The sequence below is a fragment of the Danio rerio genome, chromosome 9, assembly GCF_052040795.2.
Source record: "Danio rerio strain M-AB ecotype USA chromosome 9, GRCz13ab, whole genome shotgun sequence".
Classification (NCBI taxonomy): Eukaryota; Metazoa; Chordata; class Actinopteri; order Cypriniformes; family Danionidae; genus Danio; species Danio rerio.
This window is the reverse complement of record NC_141029.1, coordinates 55397501-55423361: the sequence shown is the minus strand read 5'-3', so window position 1 is coordinate 55423361 and position 25861 is coordinate 55397501. Positions and strand designations below refer to the sequence as shown.

The 25861-nt window shown below is 37.5% G+C and overlaps 1 protein-coding gene and 2 long non-coding RNA genes across 9 annotated transcripts in view; 2 read left to right on the top strand and 1 right to left on the bottom strand.

Moving 5' to 3' along the window:
• The window catches only part of il1rl2 (interleukin 1 receptor-like 2), a 30931-nt gene extending 5490 nt beyond the window's left edge, over positions 1–25441 (top strand). The window contains exons 3-13 of one of the 7 annotated variants that reach the window (XR_015500002.1): positions 5829–6048; positions 6608–6770; positions 9250–9409; positions 9804–9863; positions 10033–10147; positions 13352–13491; positions 15172–15312; positions 20303–20461; positions 22251–23043; positions 24241–24276; positions 24380–24722. Coding sequence is in view for 1 of the 7 variants with exons in the window: in XM_087268542.1 (XP_087124668.1) it covers positions 5829–6048; positions 6608–6770; positions 9250–9409; positions 9804–9863; positions 10033–10147; positions 13352–13491; positions 15172–15312; positions 20303–20461; positions 22251–22651 (1559 nt within the window). In the remaining 6 variants the exon portion in view is untranslated. Of the gene's footprint in view, positions 1–5828; positions 6049–6607; positions 7471–7662; positions 8611–8736; positions 9410–9803; positions 9864–10032; positions 10148–13351; positions 13492–15171; positions 15313–20302; positions 20462–22250 lie in introns of those variants that run through there. The other 6 variants (XR_015500004.1, XR_015499999.1, XR_015500001.1 and 3 more) reach the window with 6 other exon arrangements.
• LOC147835447 (uncharacterized) overlaps positions 1–25861 on the top strand; it is a 479758-nt gene that overhangs the window by 166083 nt on the left and 287814 nt on the right. The window lies entirely within an intron of this gene.
• LOC147842463 (uncharacterized) overlaps positions 1–25861 on the bottom strand; it is a 758429-nt gene that overhangs the window by 587092 nt on the left and 145476 nt on the right. The window lies entirely within an intron of this gene.

Here is a 25861-nt window from a genome sequence, read left to right as displayed (position 1 = left end):
CGCTATGCACCCTTTTTCACATCTTGAACACCTCTCGCTAGCGCCATTCATGCCCGCGCTGTTCTCGCATAAAGCCGGCGGAGGCCGCTGTCGAGCGACCGTCTGTCCTACTGACTGACTGAAAGATTGACTGGCGGCCGACCAATCGGCCGACCCACCCTCCTCCTCCTCCTCTTTTCCTAAACCCAAGCAACGATTTACAAAAGCCGTCCAGAAAAAGAACAGCCCTCGTCTGATTTTGACCACGTTTTTATATTTCACCGCATTCTCGCCCTGTTATCAACTCGTTCGCTTTATTTTTTGGAGTCTGTTTTTGTCTTACTTGATTTCTGGAACAGCTAGTTGACAGCCGGCTCCGCTCCGGGTCTCCGCTCCGCCGACTGGCTAACCGGACAAACTGGTTGCTGCAGGAAAGCCCTCCACATAGAGTCGAGCGCGAAGAAGAGCAGCGTCACACCACCCCGTAGCGTTCGCTTGAAAAAATGAAATGCAGCCATATGTACCTCCGGCTATGTAAATCATGGTCTCCAGAAACATCCACGGGACTACGTTTTTATAATGACCCTGGATTGGGATTATCTGGCATATAAGTTTGCTGAATGCCTCCCTTAATTGTAAGTCACTTTATACAAAAGCATCTGCTAAAAGTAAATAATAATAATCATGTTAATAATAATTAATTGTATATTATGTGTTGAACTCATCTATTCCCATTAGTTAGTTACTTACTCCCAGGGCCGTTTATGTAAGTTGACATTTAGCTGCACCATGTTGGTGTTTTGTAATTTTTAAGAGGTGAGTCGTTAGTCCAACGCTCAACCTGCTAAAGGACCAGGACATACACACATACACTACAGACAATTTAGCCTAGCCAATTCACCTAAAGCAGGGGTGTCAAACTCAATTCCTGGAGGGCCGAAGCCCTGCACAGTTTAGTTCCAACCCTGCTCCAACACACTTACCTGTAGTTTCAAACAAGCCTGAAGGACTCAATTAGTTTGATCAGGTGTGTTTAATTAGGGTTGGAACTAAACTGTGCAGAGCTGCGGCCTGAGTTTGACACCTGTGACCTAAAGCGCATGTGTTTGGACCAGGGGTCACCAACCCTGTTCCTGGAGAGCTACCTTCCTGCAGAATATAGTCCCAACCCTGATCAAACACACCTGAACCAATTAATAGTACCTAAAGCAGCACTTGATAATTACAAACAGGTGTGTTTGGTCAGGGTTGCAACTAAAATCTGCAGGAAGGTAGCTCTCCAGGAACAGGGCTGGTGACCCCTGGTTTGGACTGTGGGGGAAACTGGAGCACCCGGCGGAAACCCACGCCAACGAACCAGCGACCTTGCTGTGAGGCGACAGTACTTACCACTGCGCCTCCCCCATCTAGTCACATTAATCCAACTTAATTTAATTACCGTAATTTTGAAAAACTACATTTCCCATGATGCCATACAAACAAATTCCACCAATCAAAGAGTTGCAGCGAACAAAGTGCATTAAAAGATGTGATTTAGCTCCGCCCACTATAATAAATAATCTCTAATTATGTAACAGCGCCTCCCCAGACTCTTAAAATACGGAAATATTTGTATATATGAAGAGTTTAGATGCAAAAGCCACAAAACACTACCGCAAAAAAATAAGATAATGACATTGAGTGAATGTTTAGGCATGTACTACGCCATCAACAAATAAATTTGCTTCAAATCATTTAAATCCCAGCGTCAATTCAGAAATAATGCCGCTAAACATCACTGCCTTTGACAGAAAAAGCCACCATATCCTGAGAACCAATCAGAAAACCCGAATCAAATCATATGTTTTCCATGTGGCAGAGAGCTGGTACGCCGGCTTTATGAGATATTTATAAGAGTTTTAATCCACTTCTGATTTAGATTTTAAAAGATGGAGTTTGATGAACTGGATGAGGCTGTCCGACTGTCAGTGAATGGCAGATGAAAACATCCTTTACCTCAAACTCTGCGCATCATAAGAAAAAGAAAACACACTGTACAGTCGGAAGGTTAGCATGCATTCATAACGTTTTTTTTGCACAGTGATAGTACTTTTGAATGAGATTTACTATACATTAAACAGCAACTGCGTTTCACGAAAGACAGAGTTAAGATTCTTTGATCCCACATGGATGCTATGAGGATAAACAAGAGACCAAGACCTTAATGGTGAGAATGAAGGAACGACAGCTTCTAAAATTGTCTAAGAGGCATCCCCTTTTTGCCCAGTAGGCCTACCTTGTGTTTTATTTTCTATTTTAAGCTATTTTTAGATAAATACATTTTATAAAACTTAGGGCTGTGCAATTAATCGAAAATCCGATTTCGATTATGGCTTTTAACGATTATGAAAAACCATTAATCGAGATAAACGATTATTCCATTATTTACCGCCCCCTGTCCAGTTGTCCTCACTTGTTGCTCTTAAGGCTGATTTATACTTCTGCGTCAAACGCCAGCGTATGCTACGGTGCTGACGCATAGCCCTTCGCCGTGGCCATCGCCGTCACTGACGTGCACCTCTCAAAAAATGTAACTACACGTCGCAACGACGCGTAGCGTAAGCTCTGTGATTGGTCGGCTTGGTAGCGCTGACGCGTCTGGGCAGGACCGAGAGCCGCGTGAATGGCGCGACGCCGCGCGAGCGATTGTTTACAAGTGTGGAGTCCCGTGAAGGAGCTCCGGATGGAAAGTTTTGTATTGTGTGTACCTCATAGTTAAAGTTGTTGCACGTCCGCCGGTTCCTGCCTCAAAATGAGCGAGTTTGAGCCACTTGTACATCCCAGAAGTGTTCAGGAAATGCAAAAAAGTAGCGAAGAAACTCGACACAGAGGAACATTTACACCTCACTGCCAACTAGCGTTTCGGAAGTGTTAATGCAGACCGACAGAGACAGCGCGCAGAAGTATAAATGCACAGCCACGCGCGTTGCCTGCACCGTGGGTTACGCCGGTCACCTGACGCAGAAGTATAAATCAGGCAGCGCGAAAGACCGCATGCTTATGTGTGTGCGGCGCGCAGACAGCCAGAAGCATGCGGTCTGCACTTGGTCTCATTCGCACATTGTGACGAGCAGAGAGCACACACATCTAAAGTCTTTAACGTGAGCGCTTTAATGTTCAAATAGGTGTCAAAACGCGGTGTTTAGTGATTATTCATATTAACCCTCATTTTGTAATAAACAAACGAGTTGAGGATCAAAAGACACGTGAAAGTGAAACCATTAAAGTGACAGAGCACAATAGCTGCCGCCTGTTTTATCATGATTAATAAAACAACGAGAAAATCCCTCTCTGCTCTTGACTGAAGACTTTTGTAGCTAAAGTGTTTTTCTTACGGTGAAGAAGCTAAAAGCACGGTTTGTTTCATATTTTTATTCTATTGTATTTATTTCTCTTTCCTTTGCAGGGAGGAAAATACTATATGCAGTTGAAGTTAGAATTATTAGCCCTCTTGAATTTTAGCAACCTTTTACCCCCAAAATCTGTTTAATGGAAAGAAGATTTCTGAACATAATAGTTTCAATCATTCATTTCTAATAACCGATTCATTTTATCTTTGCTATGATGACAGCTCATAATATTTTAGTAGATATTTTTTTTAAATACAAACATTCAAATTCAAAGTGTGATTCAAAAGCTTAATTAGGGAAATTAGGCAAGTCATTATATAACAGTAGTTTCTTCTGCAAACAATCAAAAATATATATTGCCTATCGGGGGCTAATAATATTGGTCTTAAAAGAGGTTTCAAAATATTTAAATTTGCTTTTATTCTAGCCAAAACAAAACAAATAAGCCTTTCTCCAGAAGAAAAATATCAGAGAAAATACTGTTAAAATTCCTTGCTCTGTTAAACTTCATTTGGGAAATATTTATTTTTTAAAAATTCTCAGGAGTGCTAATAATTTTGACTTCAACTAATAATCGTTTGGAATAATCGTGATTACAATTATGACCAAAATAATCGTGATTATGATTTTTCCCAAAATCGAGCAGCCCCAATAAAACTATACATTATTTATATTACTTCATAATACATCTGATAAGCTTTTTATATTAATAGACAATGCACAGGTATTGATGTTTCTACATTATTTGAATCTAACAAGCTTAGTTTACAATGTTTAAACTGCTGTACTCACATTAAATCTAAATCACAAATATGAGAAATGACAACAGATTGTTAAGATTTAGTTAATGTCAGTTTTAATGTTATTGATTCATGGTTTCCGCTACATTCATTCTTCCATGGCAGGGTGCCACGCCAAAATTGATCCCGCCACGGCTACATTACAGCTTCTCATTCAAAACATTCAGTCCTGATTTTTTTTAAATAGCGGGTGATAATCGCACCAAAACATATTAAAAGGTAAGTGAATTATAACAGCGCGAGCTTTACTGTAACCTTAGTACTGCTGTGCGTTATTTGTTTAACCCTTTAAGGTTACGTGCTGACTGACTGTCTGACTGACTGATGCGTGAGGCCAGCAAACACGATGTATAACTGTTTCACTTTACTTCAGGACGCATTGAAGTCACTCTGAAGGTCTATTGGAGACATTCATAAATATTCCTAGCAAATCTAATAAATGCTGGAGACATACTCGTTACATAAACGCACTAAATCATACTTCAGCAGTGTTTATTTGAGAGCGCACAAGAAGATCTGTGCTTAAGCAGTGGATATTTACGGGAGAGCAAGAAGATTTGTGCGAGAGCAGAGGAAATCGCGCACAAGCAAAGAGATTCGCATGCTGTAGGCTATTACATAAATGTGACCTCGACTTGTAATACTGCGCTCACGACATTTGTCATTGTAATAACGCCACAGCTAGTTGATAGATCAGTGTAATAAAGGCCTGCCGCCACATCTGAAAAAATTTTTTAGAGGAAACACTGATTAATGCATTAATTTATTTTCCTTCTACTTTTTCCCTGGTTTATCGCAGCGGAATGAACCGCCACTTACTTGACAGATTTATATATTTTAGGTGGTGTGTGTAATGTGTTTTACGTTTGGTAAAATATTCTCTAATTGCATCTTTAGTGATTTTCAGCTAATAGCACTGTCTTGTCCCAGTAGGTGCATTTAGAGGTTTTTGCAATAAAAGCAGATGTGGGTTTAGCTGGTTTTGATGCAAAAGAAAATATTCCTTGTTAAAAACCAAAGAAATGTCTACAGTGACATTATTGAAAAAAAAGTTATTTTATTTACCAGCTAATGACCTTATTATTACATATAAATTGAAACTTCTGAACCTAATCAGAGGAGCCTGATACAAAATGCTCATTTACTAGAAAAGAGGTTTGATGAATTTACAGGGTTTTGCATCTGAACTCTTCATATGTTGTACATAATGGTACATGCTACAAAGTGTTAAAACAAGTTAAACAGTATGCCATTAAAACCATTATATATTTTTACAAGACACAAATGCAATGCAGTGTGAGCAGTGTGGGATTTGAAAAAGCATAGTTGCGTCAAAAATCACATATGGTGCTGCCTTAAATAGTGCAATATTTCAGATTCTAGGGACCGGATACAGCTATACTTTAAAATGATGTACTATAATCCGTGTAAAACTGGCTTATATTGGATGTTGTTGGTTGTGTTATTCGTGTTGTCATTAGTCCTCACCCTGGTGTACTGATACTTGTAAACTGCAAAATAATTCAGATCTGTGTTTATTGTTATACACTTACTTTTAATGACAAAGAAATAATACATCCATGATTTTAATCTCTTCTCATGCACTCTAAATGATCCCTAATGAACTAATTTTTCTTTTGTTTTGTTTTTTCTCTTCAAGGGAGTGTGACGCACCTGACACATCGTAAAACATACACATTTGTTGCTGGTCTTGCTTTTAACCTTCAGTGCAATAGAGACAGTCAGAATGTGACGGTGAGCTGGACTCGTGTTCCTAGTCGCAGCTTGGAAAGTATCACTGGAATGAATATCAAAGACAACACACTGTGGTTTCTGCCTGCTGACCTCACTCATCAAGGGTCCTACTCCTGTTTCAGCAGGTAACAAGGCAATGCATGGTTTCTTTTGATTTAGTTTTGGGTAACACTTTACAATAAGGTTTATTAGTTAATGCATTTACTAACATGAACTAATCATGATCAACCCTTGTACAGCATTTATTAACTAGCCAGGCTGGAACCCCAGCCAAAACCAGCTATATCCAGCTTAAACCAGGCTGATCAAGCTGGTTTTAGCTGGATTTAGCTGGTCATTTTCCAGCCTGACCAGCTAAGACCAGGCTGGAAATGGCTGGAAACCAGCCTGGAAATGGCCAAAACCCCTCTAAAACCAGGCTGGTCAACTAAAACCAGCCAACATGCCTAGGCTGGTTTAAGCTGGATTTTTCATCAGGGTCATTCATTTGATTACTCGTTACTGAAAAAAGTATCGCCGTTAGTAACGCTGTTTATTTATGGCACCGTTATATTGCATCGCTGATCTCGACAAACAAGCCGTTTCAGCTTTCTTCAGTGCATTTGATAAGTTCAGGAAATTGTGATGCATATATTGTGATACAGTATATCAAGTTTTTATTTTCATGTGTATTTTATATTTCAGAAAAGGCAATGATACCTGGGAAACAATATTTGAGGTCTCAGTTAGCAATGAAACATGTCCCCACTGGAACAGAAAAGATGAATTAACCAGCACAGCAAAACTTGAGTGTTTTCTTCCTCATATCTTTAAGATAGACCCTCAAGCACAAGTGACCTGGCGAAAGGTAAACCCTGATGCACATATTACCAGCAAATCATAGGTCACATTCACAAACTAGTTAAATACTGTTGTAAATGTGTGGTGAGTTGACAACTGTGTTTTATCAAAGGGCTTCTCAATGTTTATTCATATATTTTTTCATGACTTGTGTAATGGAGATGTTGGTTAGCCATCTGACCAATCAGAGCAAAGTAGAGCCATTGGACCAATCAGAGTATAGTCATCTGACCAACCTGAGCAGAGTAAAGCCATCTGGACAATCAGAACAGAGGAGGGCCATCTGTCAGTTCAGAGCAGAGTATAGTTATCTGGCCAATTAAAGCAGAGTATAGTTATCCGACCAATCAGAGCAGAGTAGAGCCATCTGACCAATCAGAGCAGAGAAAAAAACATCTGGCCAATCTTGGCATACAAAGCATCAAACTGATAAGGGTAGAGGAAGACTATCTGACCCGAGTAAATCCTTCTGTCTAATCAGAGCAGAGTAAAGCCTTCTGGCTAATCATAACAGAGAAGTCCATCTGGCCAATCACAGAAGAAAAGAACCTTTTGGCCAATCATAACAGAGGAGTCCATCTGGCCAGTCAGAGCAGAGAAGAAACTTCTGGCCAATCATAACAGAGGAGTCCATCTGGCCAATCAGAGCAGAGAAGAATCTTCCAGCCAATCATAACAGAGGAGTCAATCTGGCCAATCAAAGCAGAGTTAAGCCATCTGGCGAATCATAACAGAGGAGTCCATTTGGCCAATCAGAGAAGAGAAGAACCTTCTGGCCAATCATAACAGAGGAGTCCATCTAGCCAGTCAGAACAGAGAAGAAACTTCTGGCCAATCATAACAGAGGAGTCCATCTGGCCACTCAGAGCAGAGTTAAGCCATCTGGCCAATCAAAACAGAGGAGTCCATCTGGCCAATCAGAGCAGAGAAGAACCTTCTGGCCAATCATAACACAGGAGTCCATCTGGCCAATCAAAGCAGAGTAGAATCTTCTGGCCAATTATAACAAGGAGGCAATCTTAGCAGAGTAAAGCTATCTTGCCAATCATAACAGAGGAGTCCATCTGACCAATCAGAGCGGAGAAGAACCTTTTGGCCAATTATAACAGAGGAGTCCATCTGGCCAATCACAGCAGGAAAGAACCTTCTGGCCAATCATAACAGAGGAGTCCATCTGGCCAATCAGAGCAGAGAAGAATCTTCCAGCCAATCATAACAGAGGAGTCCATCTGGCCAATCAAAGCAGAGTTAAGCCATCTGGCGAATCATAACAGAGGAGTCCATTTGGCCAATCAGAGAAGAGAAGAACCTTCTGGCCAATCATAACAGAGGAGTCCATCTGGCCACTCAGAGCAGAGTTAAGCCATCTGGCCAATCAAAACAGAGGAGTCCATCTGGCCAATCAGAGCAGAGAAGAACCTTCTGGCCAATCATAACAGAGGAGTCCATCTGGCCAATCAGAGCAGGGAAGAACCTTCTGGCCTATCATAACAGAGGAGTCCATCTGGCCAATCAGAGCAGAGTAGAATATTCTGGCCAATCATAACAGAGGAGTCCATCTGGCCAATCAGAGCAGGAAAGAACCTTCTGGCCTATCATAACAGCGGAGTCCATCTGGCCAATCAGAGCAGAGAAAAACCTTCTGGCCAATCATAACAGAGGAGTCCACCTGGCCAGTCAGAGCAGAGTAGAATCTTCTGGAAAATCATAACAGAGGAGTCCATCTGGCCAATCAGAGCAGAGAAGAACCTTCTGGCCTATCATAACAGAGGAGTCCATCTGGCCAATCAGAGCAGAGTAGAATATTCTGGCCAATCATAACAGAGGAGTCCATCTGGCCAATCAGAGCAGGAAAGAATCTTCTGGCCAATCATAACAAGGAGGCAATCTTAGCAGAGTAAAGCTATCTGGCCAATCATAACAGAGGAGTCCATCTGGCCAATCATAACAGAGGAGTCCATCTGGCCAATCAGAGCACAGTAAAGCCATCTGGCCAATCATAACCGAGGAGGCAATCTGAGCAGAGTAAAGCTATCTGGCCAATCTGAGCAGAGTAAATCCATCTGGCCAATCAGAGCAGAGGAGAGGTATTTGAATATAACTTTAAGCTGAATACTAGTGTCTTGTAAAATATCTAGGAGAATATTGTGTGCTGTCATCATGAAAAAGACAAAATAAATCAGTGATTATTGGAAATTAGTAATTAGTTATTGAAATAAAAATCTCTCTGTTCAACAGAACTTGGAATTATCTATAAAAGAATGAATATTTAACAGGAGGGCTAATAATTCTTACTTCAACTGTAGTTTACGCTGCTTTAACACAGTCCACATTGTATAGATCTACACTATAGACATAAAGATGGATTAAACTGAGCTAAATAACCTTGGTTCACGTGTCAGTGTTGTTTGCTCTGCTCTGTCTGTACATGCTCTTTGTAATATCTTGTTATGTTGATCTGATCTCTCTTTATCCTCTCTCTATAGAACTGTCAGCCGTTAAACATGTCTAACAGTAAGGTTCTGCTGGTGGACAGATCTACAGAGATGATTGGACTGCTCACCTGCTTCGTCAACTTTACATTTGAAGGGCAAAACTATCTCTCTGCCCAGACTACAGAGGTCTACATGGGGTCTACAGTTGACGGTAAAGTATGAATCAAAACTCAAGCTGCTGTCTCTCAATTGTTACACACTCAGACATAAAGGCACAACTGATCCAGCACATGTTTTACGCAGCGGATGCCTTTCCAGCTGCAACCCATCTCTGGGAAACATCCATACACACTTATTCACACTCATACACTATGGACAATTTAGCCTACCCAAGTTTTAGCTGGCAGTTCATTCTGCTGTGGCAACCCCTGATAAACAAGGGACTAAGCCAAAAGAAAATGAATGAAGTTATGACCCATAATGTAATCATCATGTTGGACCAGTGGGTGGCGGTACAGAGCTGAAATGACAGTGTTGAGCTGAAATAATCAAGTGTGTTTCTGTGGTCTGATGGATGATGTAATAAATGTGTGTTATGTTAACAGTGGTGACGCCACCAAAATTGATCTACCCGAAGCCAAGTCAAACACACAGAGTAACACTTGGTGAGTGAAGACGATACTGGTTTTAACACCCACTGTGTCATTTAACCCCTGTGTTGCAGTCTGTGGGAATTAGTGTTAGTTCCTGTTCATTAAAACAAGTGATATTTATTCTCCTGTGAAATTTGTATTATTTTTCACAGTATTTTCTTGTTATTTCATGTCACCACAGGTCAAAGTTACAAGATAAACTGCAAAGCTCTAGTTGGGATGAACGATGATGACGACACTGATTTATACTGGTATACTGACTCCGATTCTCTGCGTCTGGACTTCGACTTGTCAAGGTACATTTATCTTTATATGTGGATGTTAGAAGTAGGTTTTATTATTGAATATATTACTTTTTTAATTATTTGCCCTATTTTTTCATTAATTCAATCATTTTCTTGTCGGCTTAGTCCCTTTAATAATCCGGGGTCGCCACAGCGGAATGAACCGCCAACTTATCCAGCGTGTTTTTACGCAGCGGATGCCCTTACAGCCGCAACCCATCTCTGGGTACCATACACACATCCACACACACACTCATACACTACGGACAATTTAGCCTACCCAATTCACCTGTACCGCATGTCTTTGGACTGTGGGGGAAACCGGAGCACCCGGAGGAAACCCACGCGAATGCAGGGAGAACATGCAAACTCCACACAGAAACGCCAACTGAGCAGAGACTCGAACCAGCGACCCAGCGACCTTCTTGCTGTGAGGCGACAGCCCTACCTACTGCGCCACTGCTTCGCCGGCTCTATTTTTTATGGTTTACTATTATTTAAATATTGCATATACAAGGGATGTTTAACACGAGCAAGGCAAGGCAAGTTTATTTATATAGCACATTTTAAACACAGTGGCAATTCAAAGTGCCTTAAATAAACAAGAATAAAAGAGACAAGTCTAAGAAAAATAAATATAAAATAAATAAACATTATTTTAAAAATTAGATAAAAACATATAAAATGTGTTAAAACAGGTTATAAACGAATGAAAATGAAGACAGAGCAGCAAAGACATTTCTTCATGGTATTTTCAATAATATTTTCTACATATTTCTTTCAGTGTGGCTGGAGTAAAAGCAGTTTTTAAATAAATAAATAAAAAATTAAGGTAGATTTCAGCTTTATCCTTTAAGGGTATCATTATTTTTTTCAACAAACCACTGTTGTCCAATGCCTTGCCTAATTAAAGGTGATGGATGTTGGAAGTTTTTGACTCTTCTAAAGCATATGCATCAATGCTGAAGTCAGATATTCTGCTTTGAAAATGTGCATTACATGCCTTAACGGCTGTCTTTTTTTATTCTTTTAACCCGCCCAATGCCACTTTAGCAAATTATAGTTCAGCACCCCAGGTTGCCTTGATGGAAAACACCATATCTGATTCATTCATTTAGGAATGCTCTCAAAGCATGCGTCTGTGACTGAAAGCGACCTCCGGTAGACAGTGGCAGACTCCGAAATGAGTCGCAGATTCAGAGTTCCACATGAGGTTATTAATTAGCAAATAATATAAATATTATGAATGTAAACGTTAGAAATTAGAAATTATTTCAACACATATCATGTGCTATAGGTGACTTGGGTAAGCTAAATTGGCTGTAGTGTATAAGTGTGCATGTGAGAGTGCATGGGTGTTTCCCTGTAATGGGTTGCCGCTGGAAGGACATCTGCTGCGTAAAACATATGCTGGATAAGTTGGCCCCTGATGAATAAAGGGACTAAGCTGAAGGAAAATTAATGAATGAAATGTTATCTTAATGTTTGTAGTCAGTTTGAGTGGTGTAAGTTGAGATGACTGGAAAAATGGGTCACACATTACAACACGGTTCATTAGTTAATGTTAATTAACAAACAATGAACAATACATTTACTACTGTATTCACGTTAGTTAATGAAAATACAGTTGTTCGTTGTTAGTTCATGTTAACTCATGGTGCATTAACTAATGTTAAAAAGCATGGACTTGGATGTTAAAGAGCCCATATTATACATGAAATAGGGTCATATCTTGGTTGTAAGGTTCTCCAACAACAGTCTAATATGCATCCAAGGTCAAAAAACACTTTCATGGTCTTAAAATCTGCATTTATTTTTACCTAATTTTCCCAGTGACTCCCGTATGAATCGTCCAGTGATTCATTTGTTCCCAAACCCCTCCTTAGCGCGAAGCTAATCTGCGCTGATTGGACCGATGACAGTCTGTCGCGATTGGTCGACTGCCTTCAGTCAGAGTGAAATGCCAAACAGCTAATCAGCAATATAAAAGTAATCACAGTTCATACACGCTCGATAGTGTAGGCGTGGAGTTTAGCTGCCAGTGGGTCAATGTAAATACAGACGATGGACTTGAAAATTCAGACGACTAACTATTTTATTGAGCAAAAACTCCAAAAACTGTCGAGGAGATCTCCTAGCTTGTCTCACTCTGCTCTTTTCACAGACACAAACTGTCGAGGAGATCTCCTAGCTTGTCTCACTCTGCTCTTTTTCGCGAACACACACACAAACACACACACATACCTCCGGACGACACACACAGTACCCTCGTCCACGGAGCTCCGTAAACAAAGCAGCACGCGTCGCGTTTTTAACGTGACTTTGCACGCGATAAGAGAATAGCCAGTTAACCGGATACAGTACACGCGGTTACAAGTAACAAATCACAACTAAATACATTTGCAAGCTCGAGTAAACAAGGCAACTTTAATCGCACGTACTTACACTTGAGAAATGGAGGAAGAAACCCATCCTGACGTCCATCAGTAAGTTACTCTTTACTGATCCTTCCTTTAACAAACGCAGATGAAGTATTCTTTGTAGCATGTAGCTTCCAGAAGTTTCCAGTAGTTTCCAACTGCTTGGCTATAATGCTGATGTTTCGTCTTTGGGTAGAGACTCGATATAATATCCATCTGCAGTGTGACTTCAGTTAACTGGCATGTTTGTGTGCGTGTGTTTGTGGGTGTGTGTCTGTGTCTGGGTTTCTGCGTCAGAGGGCGGGGCCTCAGGTTTGAAATCTCCCGGGTTTGCGCGTGCACGTGAATAACTTGGTTTCGTTCGTACGTCATGGCGAAACACCTAATGACTCGTTATCAAGACGACTCGTTTGAAGCACTATGAGTCGACTCTTTTATAGATGAATCAACCGTTTTAAACACTGTACACTTACAGATTTAAGCCTTAGCTGGATACTTCACTTCTCTTAGAGCTGTGTTACACACTACATGGAGGGGAATTTTCAAAAACCCATAATATGGGCTCTTTAATAATGCATTAGTAAATGTTCAATTATGGTTAATAAATGCTGTACATGTGTTGTTCATGATTAGTTCATGTTAGTAAATGCAATAACTAATGAACCTTATTGTTAAGCGTTACCGAAAAAATATATTTAATTCAACTAAAACATTTAAGGCAGCAAGATTTTTTTTTACAGTGCATAGAGTCTAAATGTCAATACTTTAGCTTCTCCATGTGTTTGTTTGTTTTCAGATTCAAGGAAGGTGATCAGGAATACCTGCTGTCTGTTTTATCCATCTCAGAAGTCACAGCTGAGCATTTAAACATCAACTTCACCTGTAAGGTTGATCACCCGGCGGGATCAGATTCAGGAAGAGTTGTGCTGATTCTAGGTCAGTTCTGGTTGATCTCCAGCATTATCTCTGATACTGTGCTGTTTTATCAACAAATTTCAGAAGGAGCATGCACAGATAATTTGACAGGGCTAAAGGTGTACTCACTCTAGACACGATTGTCTTGAACCGTGCCCAGACATGATTACCCCCCCTCTCCTCTACCCCGATGGGCCGCACTCACATAGCATTTTTCCCCATCCGAGCCTGAGCATGCTTACGTCATCGATGATGCGACTGTTCTGTTTAACAGGAAGAGAAGTGCTCTCGCTCAGCACAGTGGACATGCTTTAGTCATATTGTTTTCTATTATTTTAAGTCGTTTGGGATGCAGTGACATGCAGTCAAATCATTTGCTGAACAGATCCACCAGTTTTGACGCAATAAATGTTCATGAAAGTCATCATGCTGCAGGTATTAGAAGGTTTGCTGGCAGCTGACGTGCTGCGAGGGGTTTGTGTCTTTAATAAACTATGGCAGTTTGCGTTCATTGAAAAGTGGGTCTTTAGTTTTGGGCTCAAGCGCACTTTGCACTCACACTTGTGAATGCGCTTTAGTTTGAAAACGCATAAGTTTTGCTATGGTTACGCCATCCGTCCACACAACGCCGGAGTTTTCGAGCGCCGAAAATAGAGTGTTTTGAAAACGCTGAAGAGGCCGTTTTCATTCTAAAACGCTGCTGCTCCGTCTCAGTGTGGATGGGGACATCTGAAAACGGAGGCGGGGCTGCTGAGATTCGCTACCTGATTGGGGCTTTTGTGTCATTGCGTATCCTTCCCCTATTCGTCAAGCCCCTATCACATGACTATATCACATGGCTTTAACGCTGCCAGAAGACAGCAGACCAGCCTTCATTGTAAACAACAACATGGACACAGAAATGGGAGCGTTGTTTGCACTATTGTCTGTTTTAAGCGCCATTGTGCAGTTATTCATTTGTTCGGTTTAGCAACTACTCGACCTCGTCGTCTGTCCACAAAAATACCTCTCTTGCTTTCTTTGCCATCGCGTTCATTGTTCAACCAGCGTTTGTTGACTAACAATAACCAAATGCTGAGCGTGACACATGCTTCCTGTTTATACTAGAACGCGCATGCCCAGAGAGCGCGAATGGTCATGTGATATACGCTTTTGGTGGCGTAGTGTGGACGGAGATATGTTCAGAAAGGCTGGTGTGGACGCGGATCGTTTTTGATCTAAAACGCTGTTTTAAAACTAAAACGCATTAGTGTAAACGGGGTCTTTTTGTCTATACTGACATTATGTTCAGCAGCTCAAAACTGGCTAATGGACAGACGGCTGCTTCTCGCTCAGGGCTGTTTATGCTAATGAGGGAGAGATGGCCACTAGTGGGCGGGGCTTCCCCCTCTGATGACACAGGGAGAGTGTCAATCAAAGTGTTTCTGCAGACTGTTTTGATCAAGTCTGATTATAAAAAATAGACTTGAACTATCTTTACCATTAAAGGCTGGATATATTCACACACTGCTGACACACAACTGTGTTAAAACCCCTTATAAAAGTGATTTTTTGCATAATAGGTCCCCTTTAATCCTACTTTTTCTAACCCCTCTTCCCAGACAGCACACCAAATACACATATTCTTGATTTAGTGAAATATCTGTGTGAAGTGAGTGCTGGTGTTGTCTGATCTGCTGTGTTTGTTTGATTTGTCCTCAGCCAGTCAGAATGAGCGTTATTATTGGGTCGGTGTGGGTCTGGTGGCTCTGCTCATCCTGCTGCTCGCTCTGCTGTTTCTCTGCAGGGTTGATCTGGTTCTGGCCTACAGGAGTGTTTGCTCACGTTCTGTCGCATGCAGCGGTACGTCAGATTATTGTTTTCGGTAGATAGGCTCTGGAGTAGCCTGAGCTTAATGAATGCACAGCAAAAAACTTCACTCAGAAAATTTTGTCTCGTTTTTCACACTAACAGAATTAATTCTTTATGTTTTATACATACAGTTTGAACATACATTTTTTACATACAGTTTGAGAATACTTTAGGTCTTATGTCATTTTTTATCTCAAGTAAAAAAAAAAAAAAAAAAAAAATATATATATATATATATATATATATATATATATATATATATACATACATACATATATACATACATATATATATATATATATATGTGTGTGTATGTATATATATATATATATATATATATATATATATATATATATGTGTATGTATGTGTGTGTGTGTGTGTATATATGATATATATATATATATATATATATATATATATATATATATATATATATATATATATATATATATATATATATATAAATGTATATGTATATACAGTTAAAATCAGAGTTATTAGCTCTCCTGTGATTTTTTTTTTCTTTTTCAAATATTTCACAAATGATGTTTAACACATTTAGGGAATTTTCACAGTATTTTCTATAAGATTTTTTCTTCTGGAGAAAGTTATTTGTTTTATTTCGGCTAGAATAAAAGCAGTTTTATTCAATATTATTAGCCCTCTCAAGGAATATTTGTTTTGGATTGTCTACAGAACAATCCACTGGAGAGCAAACCACTGTACAATGGCTTGCCTAATTACCCTAGTTAAGCCTTCAATTGTCACTTTAAGCTGAATACTAGTATCTTGAAAAATATCTAGTCTAATATTGGGTGCTGTCATCATGGCAAAGATCAAATAAATCAGCTATTAGAAATGAGTTAATATAACTATTGGACCCTATCATAAACCTGGCGCAGTAAGGTGCAAAACATGTATGGTGTGATTTGTTGCTATTTTCAGACCAGTGCAACAGTAATTTTCACGTTTTGCGCCATGTTGTTTTAATAGCAAATCCATTTGTGCCACTTTGTGGACTCGTGGGTGTGCTGGTCTATAAAGGAGGTGTGTTAAGGTGCATTGTTGGTGCGTTGCTATTTTGAGAAACTGAAATAGACCCCAGCAATGACCAACTGAAAGCTGCTCTAAAGAACGCAGAGCGCGTTAATTATGCACCTATGCAGGTCCAAATGCGTACACATTGTTTAATACACACAGGATATATAACAATACACAAATATCTTTACAGATGAAAATAATTAAAGGATTTAAATTTGACAAAAATTGTCATTTGCTCCTTAAATATAAAAACCACTGCCTCCATGCCTTCACTACGGGGCGCTTTTTCAGTTTATTCATGACAATTTTCATTAGTATAATGTTATTATTATTAGCAGCATTTTTTATTATATGCATATTTATATTTGTTTTATTTAAAACAAGTTTAGATTTGTCTGCCTGTGGGGTTTTGGAGACCATCACCATGTGGGGCATAAGAACAAGACATGAGTTTGGATATAACTCAGTTTTTTGACCACACTTCATTATTATTGTTCATGTATTCTTTGCTGGAAGTTAAAACTGATTTTTGAAATAGTTTTGACACAAACATTTGTGCTTAACAAACTAAATTAAATATTTAGGCTAATGGATGTCTTCAGTGGAGTGGGTTTCCACCATTTCCTCATCCACGAAAGTAAAACAGTAAAATTAAAGAGGCAGAATGGAGGAGGCTCATTCTTTATCCTCGCGCTGTAGATACTCTGTTTAATTGTTTTCTCACTAATGAAGCATTCAGTTCTTCCACTTATGAAGTCTGCCATGTAAATAGAAAATGCACCACAACGCAACCCTACTGACTCTTAAAGGGAATGGGAGATGAGACTCTGATTGGTTTAATGCACGTTATTTTCAAAACACATCCAGATATAAAGAATTTTAATTTAATAAAAAATTAAAAGAATAAACACAACCCTGTTGGACAATGCGGCAGGGCGCAGAGTGTATTTTTCCTTCCTTAAAATAGCAAAAGTAGATTTTGACAGGCCCCTAATGCTTTTGCGCCCTGAGCTTTAGATTTTGCACCTAGATCATTAAAATAGAGCCCATAATGTTTAGAAATGTGTTGAAAAGAATCATGACTTCTTTCAATTAAAAATAAATTGGCGAAAAAATATACAGCTAATATTTAAGGAGGGCTAATAATTCTGACTTCAACTGTATATATTGTATATCATTAGTTGCATGAGGTTTAGATTTAGTCTGTCATAAGATACTATTAATCATAACTTTTGATAAAAAAAAAGTTTTATTTACATTTCATTTTAAACATGACTGGAAGCACAATCTCTGTTCCGTAACAGACAAATGTGGATTAAATGCTGTATTAAAAAATACTATAGTAAGAATGATTAATATAATACTAATAGTCTTAAGAAAAAGAATAGTCTAAAAATCTTGTGATTTAAGGTACCACATATTGCCTGGATTTAATATATATTTGTAACTGAACTGCTGACAAAATCACATTGCTTATTAAAGTGTAATATTAAATGCATGTTTATTATGTAGATCATAGATGTCAAACTTAATTTTCGAGCGCTACACAGTTTTGCTTCAACCCTAATCAAACAGCTGATGCAACTAATCAAGGTGTTCAAGACTTCTAGAGACTATTAAGATTAACACATACACCTAATACAAAAATACACTTCATTGAACATTTCAACATAGACATCATCTATACACTATATAACTGCAGGTTACCTATGTTTATAATAACTTTGACTGTTAAAACCAATTCGTTAGAAAGTTATTAGTGTTACAAACCCCCTGATGTTAGTCTAGGCTAGGGGATGGTGGGGTTTGAACAAAAACAAAGAATTAATCAGAAAATAAAGAAAAAGTAAGGCAAAGATTTACTATTTACAATATATACAACACTGAGACAAATAAAGACGGGAAAAACAAGAGAGCTGGCAGAAGGGACACGGGCGGCGCTAAAGAAATGAAAAGAACAAAACCCAAACTAATTCTAACTTCCGAGAACTAGCTATGTGAAAACAATATAATTAACACGGGAAGAGTCTTCCGAGGCCTAACAGTCTACTCTATCTATCCAAAAAGTACAAGGGGTGGCGCACCTAATGTACTAAACAGCAGAGTAGTCCTAAGTGTTGCAAAATGTATGTCACGTGCCCTTCTTACCTGTCCGCTTCGTCAAAGCCTCGTAAACAACGTAAACTGAATAAATGGATATAGATAACGGACGGATAACGTGAACACAGAATCGGGCAACAACAAAGTACATAGTTAGACAGGGTTAAGCCTGATTTATACTTCTGCGTCAGGTGACCGGCGTCACCCACGGCGCATGCAACGCGAATGCACATGAATGCACAGCAAAAAACTTCACTCAGAAAATTTTGTCTCGTTTTTCACACTAACAGAATTAATTCTTTATGTTTTATACATACAGTTTGAACATACATTTTTTACATACAGTTTGAGAATACTTTAGGTCTTATGTCATTTTTTATCTCAAGTAAAAAAAAAAAAATAAAAATATATATATATATATATATATATATATATATATATATATATATATATATATATATATACATACATACATACATACATATATATATATGTGTGTGTGTGTGTGTGTATATATTATTTATATATATATATATATATATATATATATATATATATATATATATATATATATATATATATATATATATATATATATATATATATATATATATAAATGTATATGTATATACAGTTAAAATCAGTTATTAGCTCTCTTGTGATTTTTTTTTCTTTTTCAAATATTTCACAAATGATGTTTAACACATTTAGGGAATTTTCACAGTATTTTCTATAAGATTTTTTCTTCTGGAGAAAGTTATTTGTTTTATTTCGGCTGGCTGTGCATTTATACTTCTGCGCGCTGTCTCTGTCGGTCTGCATTAACACTTCCGAAAAGCTAGTTGGCAGTGAGGTGTAAATGTTCCTCTATGTCGAGTTTCTTCGCTGCTGTTTTGTTTTCCTGAACACTTCCGGGATGTACAAGTGGCTGAAACTCGCTCATTTTGAGGCAGGAACCGGCGGACGTGCAACAACTTTAACTATGAGGTAAACACAAAACAAAACTTTCCATCCGGAGCTCCTTCACGATACTCCACACTTGTAAACAATCGTTCGCGCCATTCGCGCGGCTCTCGGTCCCGCCCAGACTCGTCAGTGCTACCAAGCCGACCAATCACAGAGCTTACGCTACGCGTCGTTGCGACGTGTAGTTACATTTTTTGAGAGGTGCACGTCAGTGACGGCCACGGCGAAGGGCTATGCGTCAGCGCCGTAGCATTCGCCGGCATTTGACGCAGAAGTATAAATCAGCCTTAATCTAAACACACGCAATAACACAAACAGATACGAGCGGGGGGGGGGGGGGGGGAAGTCAAGTGAATCAAGGGGCTAGCAAGTGGTCTGACGCACGCTTTTATGACAGGGGGTCTTTGCTTATTGGATGTGACGTAAGAGTGACGTAACCGGGGAAGAAATGACTGACAGCTGAATAGACCAATGAACAGAACCTGAGAATAATAATAGCAGATATGGGAGAACAGAGAGAGAGAGAGAGAGAGGGAAAAAACACAAACAGAGCACAAATAACACAAATACATAACAATTAGTAACTAATAAAGTTATGCATACTAATAACCTTAAGATTTCTGATTTATTTTGATTGTAATGCAGTAATGTGCACCTTTTGTAAAGCTGCTTTGAAACAATAATTATTGTAAAAAGCACTATACAAATTGAATGATTTGAACTGAATTAATCGCATGAATTGTGTTTATTGTACATCAGTTTATCAATAAAGCACTGCCATGTTTTATGATGCAATAATAAATGTGCTGTATATAATATTGCAGTGTTGTGTTTTGTTGTATTGTGCATGCGTGTTGAATGCTGCGGTCTCAGACGGGAAGTGGTACGATGCGTATGTGAGTTCTCTGAATGTGGATCCGCTCAGCTCTTCTTCTGCTATGACCTTTGCTCTGCACTTCCTTCCCTCTGTGCTTGAAGATCTCTACGGTTACAGACTCTTCATTAGTGGACGAGATGAACTTCCTGGGGAAGGTAAACATCCTGTCACATGACCACTCCAACACACAATTCAAAGGTGGTTTGGTACACATACAGTGTCAGAATTATTAGCCCTCCTGTATATTTGATTCCCAAATTTCTGTTTAACGGAGAGCAGATCTTTTCAACACATTTCTAATCATAGTAGTTTTAATAACTCATTTCTAAAAGCTGATTAATTTTATCTTTGTCATGATGACAGTGAATAATATTTGACTAGATATTTTTCAAGACACTTCTATACAGCTTAAAGTGACATTTAAAGGCTTAACTAGGTTAATCAGGTTAACTAGGCAGGTTAGGGGAATTAGGTTATTGTTATTGTTCTGTAGAATATCGAAAAACAAATATAGCTTAAGGGGGCTAATAATATTGACCTTAAAATGGTGTTTAAAAAATTAAAAACTGCTTTTATTCTAGCCAACATAAAACAAATAAGACTTTCTCCAGAAGGAAAAAATATTATCAGACATACTGTGAAAATTTCCTTACTCTGTTTAACATCATTCGGGAAATATTGAAGAATACATAGAGTTGATGGCATAATTATTATTTTTTTAAATATTAAACTATCTAAATGCATCTAAATTTTAAACGTATGATTTAAAAAATTCAATAAAATCTTTACATAATTTAAATAATAGATTTAAATAAATGTAATAAAAATTGTGCTGATTCTAAGATACTTATTATAATAAAATTAAATAAATGTTTTTTAAATGCTGACGATGTACCCATTTTTTTATGTATGAATAAAACTACATTAGTTTATGTTAAACTACCCAAATGCAGGGACATTTTAAACATAAATCCTATGTAATTTTTTAATGTAATTTCAATAATTTCAATAAAATGTAAAACAAAATGCATTAAAATAAATTTAAATAAATGTTGTTTTTGTTGATGTTTAAATGCCGACAATGTACCTTTTGTATTAATATGTATGAATAACATTAAGTTAGTTTATGGTAAACTGTCCAATTTCAAACACAAATCTTATTTAAACGATCTAAATGTAATAAATCTAATAATTTTAATAAAATGTTTAAAAAATGAATACATTTAAATAAATGTTGTTGTTAATGTTGTTTAAACGCTGATGCTGACACTCATTTTTTTAATGTATAAATAAAGTTAGGTAAGTTTATGTTAAACTGTCCAAATGCATGGAAATTTCAAATATAATTCTTATGTAAAATGTAAAAAAAAAACTTATATAATTGTAACTATTTTAATAAAATGTTTAAAAAAATACATTTAAATAAATGTTTATTTGTTGATGTTTAAATGCTGAAGATGTACCCATTTTTATTTATATGTAAAAATACCATTAAGTTAGTTTATGTTAAACTGTTCAATTTTAAACATAAGTGTTATGTAATATCATTTGAAAATATATCATTTGAATATAGCACTGGTATTCCTGCTGCTCTATAGGCGCCCCCTGCTGGATTTGCGTTATTATTCAATATATGAATAATGTTTCAGTTCAGGATTAGTTTCTTACAATCAGTATTTAGTAAATAAACTATAAGTTAAAATGTTGCTAATGAGTGATAATGAGGTCTTAAATGTATTTCATTTCACTTTCTGAATCCTGCATATACCCTTAAATAATAATTTAAATAAAAGTTTAAAAAAAATAAATAAATGCATGCTTATTTTAAGAGATTTGAATAAAGTAAAATCAATTGCAATCTATAAATTTAGATCCACATTCATTTGGAGCGTACACTGTAACACAATCACAATCATTTCACACAAATGACTCTTTATTTTTCAGCCATTCAAGATGTGGTGTCTGACAGAATGAACCGAAGCAGGAGACTGATCATTATCCTTACATCCCAAAGCTGTTCATCACCTCAGAAACATGCATCAGATAAAGCCCAGGATTCAGAGTGTAAAAGCTCTTATGAAGCGTTACGATCAGCTTACGAGCAGCGTGTGGGTCTGTATGACGCTCTGGTGAAACAGGGGCTAAAAGTCATCCTGGTGCAGGTGGAGGATGGTGTTGAAGAGCATCTGCTGCCCGAATCTTTAAAATACATCAGCCGAACCCAAGGAATCCTCAACTGGAGAGAAAACGCCAGAGAACGCACGAACAGAAGGTTCTGGAAACACATGCGCTACCGAATGCCGGCCTGTCAGAGACGGAAAGGCACTGATAGCATGGTGCTTTGAACATTAAAATCCAAAAACGCGGTTTTAAAGAGGTCATTAACTACCTCTGTTATTTATTTTTGCTCTTTGAGGTCAGCTTATAAGATCTGTACATCCAAAAATATCCTAATTTAGAAGTTGATTATTTTCTGTGCTGTTTTTGGCCCTCGTTGTAATGCTCTGTTTGAGTGGGTGTAGCCAATTGTTGATTTTAAAGTAAACACCCACTGCGCTGATTGGCTGACAGTTTTGCATATTAACAGAGCTAAACAGGCAGTAGCGCAGAAGTGGGCGTGGAGCTTATGTGGAGGCGGAGCTTTGCCACTATTACATCATGAAGCAGACCTTTCCAGAATCTGCTGTTTTGTCAGTCGGCCTTCAATATGGGCAGATTTTAGAGAAACTTACAGAAAGTTTTTAATAGTGCTGTGAGCTCTAATCTGACAAAAAAAAAAATTTTTTTTTAGTTTATGACCTCTTTAACTTCATGCCATTTGTATCTTGATTTAAAGGAGTCATGAGCAGTGTTGCCAGATTGGAAATGTCAAAGTATCGTACCAGAACCTCAAAATTATCGTATTTGGAGGAAAATTATTGTACACGAGTCAAACAGAGTATACAGCTATTATCTAGACACATAGCGTTTTGACACAACATGCAAATTACCACAATACGCTAAAAAAAAAAACTAGGTGCCTTAGTGGGAAGGTTCAAACTCCACCTTTGAGTTGCTGTCATTGAATGTTGCATGTTGCCAGATGTTAAGGCATTTATTTTTCGGTACAAATTGGATGCCGTAATGGACTGCAAAATAGTACTGGTTGGCTTGAAAGCAGTGCACACTCTGAGGTGTGCATGCTTTGTTTTGATGAGACTAACTTTGGAAAAACCATGTTCACAAGACGCATTTGAATGGGGAAAAACGAGAACATCAAAGGAAAACTCCTTCTCACCTTCCTTTACAGCATGAATTGTTTTAACATTATTGTTTAAAAGATCGACCTCAAACTGAAAACTACTGACCTAACCATGGGCACGCGCAGCAGGAGCGTTAACTCGTGAGAGAGAGCCATTCTCCACGTTGATTGGCTGAGAAGATGCAACATAAGATGAGATAGAAAACGTGTCTAACTCCACCTACTCCTCACAGACAGTACAGAAAAGATGCAGCTAGATCAATAAGTAAAGAAGCCCGAAGATTACAATGAAGTTACTGTTAAATGCCATAAAATTCTGAAATTATCGTACATTATAGGATTTTTTTCATTATTGATCGTACAGAGGTCGAAATTATCGTACAAATACGATAATTATCGTATGTCTGGCAAGACTGGTCATGAACTACCTCCGTTTTTTTTATTGTACTTTTCTATAAGGCTCACTTATGAGGTTATTACGATTCTTGTACAAAAAAAATCATAATTTAAATGTAATTGATTATTTTCTTTGCTGTTTTTGACCCTCATCTGAACGCTCTGTTTGAGTGGGTGTGGCCAATTGTAGACTCAGAGGCGGAGCCTATCCACTTTTACATCATAGAGCAAAACTTTCTAGAATCTGTGGTTTTGTGAGACGGCCTTCCATATAAGCTGATTTTAGAGGGATCACAGAGTGTTGAGTTCTGAAACGTACAGGATGTTTTTATAGTACCATGAACTCTCATATCACAAATACTTAAGGAAAAGTTTGTATTTCAGTTCATGACCCCTTTAACTCCATGCCATTTTATTTTTATCTTCATCTAAAGAGGTCATGAACTACCTCAGTTTTTTGTATTGTTCTTTGATGCTCACTTAAAATATTTTTAGGATTCTTACACACACACAAAAAACATCATTTAGAAGTAATTGACTATTTTCTTTGCTGTTTTTGACTCATCTGAACGCTCTGTTTGAGTAGGTGTGGCCAATTGTAGACTGAAGTAAACGCTGTAGAGGCGGAGTTTATCCACTGTATTACATAGTAGAGCAGAACATTCCAGACCTTTGTAGTTTTCTTAGTCGGCCTTCAATAAAAGCTGATTTTAGAGGAACCACAAAGTGTTGACTTCTGAAACTTATAAGAGGTTTTATAATACTGTAAGCTCTAATATGACAAAACAATAGGCAAGAAATGTTTTCAGTTCATGACCCCTTTAACATATGCCCTTTTATTTGTATCTTGATTTAAAGGAGTCATGAACTACCTCAGTTTTTAATTGTGTACTGTTATTTAAGGCTCAATTATGATGTTATCAGGATTCTTACTGAACAAAACACATCTATTTTCTTTGCTGTTTTTTGAGTGGGTGTGGCCTATTGTAGACTAAAGTAAAGGTCCACTGCTCTGATTGGCTAATGGTTTTACATATTAACAAAGTTAAACAGGCAGTGCTGTAGAAGTGGGCGTGGAGCTTATGGGGAGGCGGAGCTTATCCTGTCTATTACATCACAGAGCAGAACATTCCAGAATCTGTGGTTTTCTCAGTCGGACTTTAATAAAAGCTGATTTTAGAGGAACCACAAATTGTTCAGTTCTTAAACTTACAGGATGTTTTTATAGTACTGGGAGATCTAATATGACAAAAAACTAAGGAAAATTAGATTTTTCATTTCATGACCCCTTTAACATGTCTTTTCTATTTGGATGTGTTATTTGAAGGAGTCATTAGTTTGTTGTGTACTGTTCTTTGAGGCTAACTTATCCTCATACTGTAAATGTGAATACAAGACCTACACTAGATCATGGATATATAGAGAAGGTTATGATTTAGCATATTGGGAGTTTGTTTTAATTTATGAAACATTTACTAAAAAAGGTAATGCAAGTTGCAAAAAAAAAAAAAAAAAAAAATATATATATATATATATATATATATATATATATATATATATATATATATATATAATAAAATAATAATTATTATATTATATATATATATATATATATATATATATATATATATATATATATATTTTTTTTTTTTTTTTTTTTTTTTTTAGGAGTTTTGTGTTTAGATTTGTGTTTACATTTATTTGAGCAACAGCTCTGTTATTGTTGCTTTTTTCTTATGAATTATTTATAAAGAAATTGTTGGCAGCTCTTATAAAAGAAAATAAACAATGCAATATGAAAAAGACTGGTTTATTTTTGTAAATAAACATTTTTATTCATGCTTTTAAAATATTGTAAACAAAACAAAAATAAGCACAAAAAAGAACAAAATTACACCTTTAAGTATTTTATTTAAAG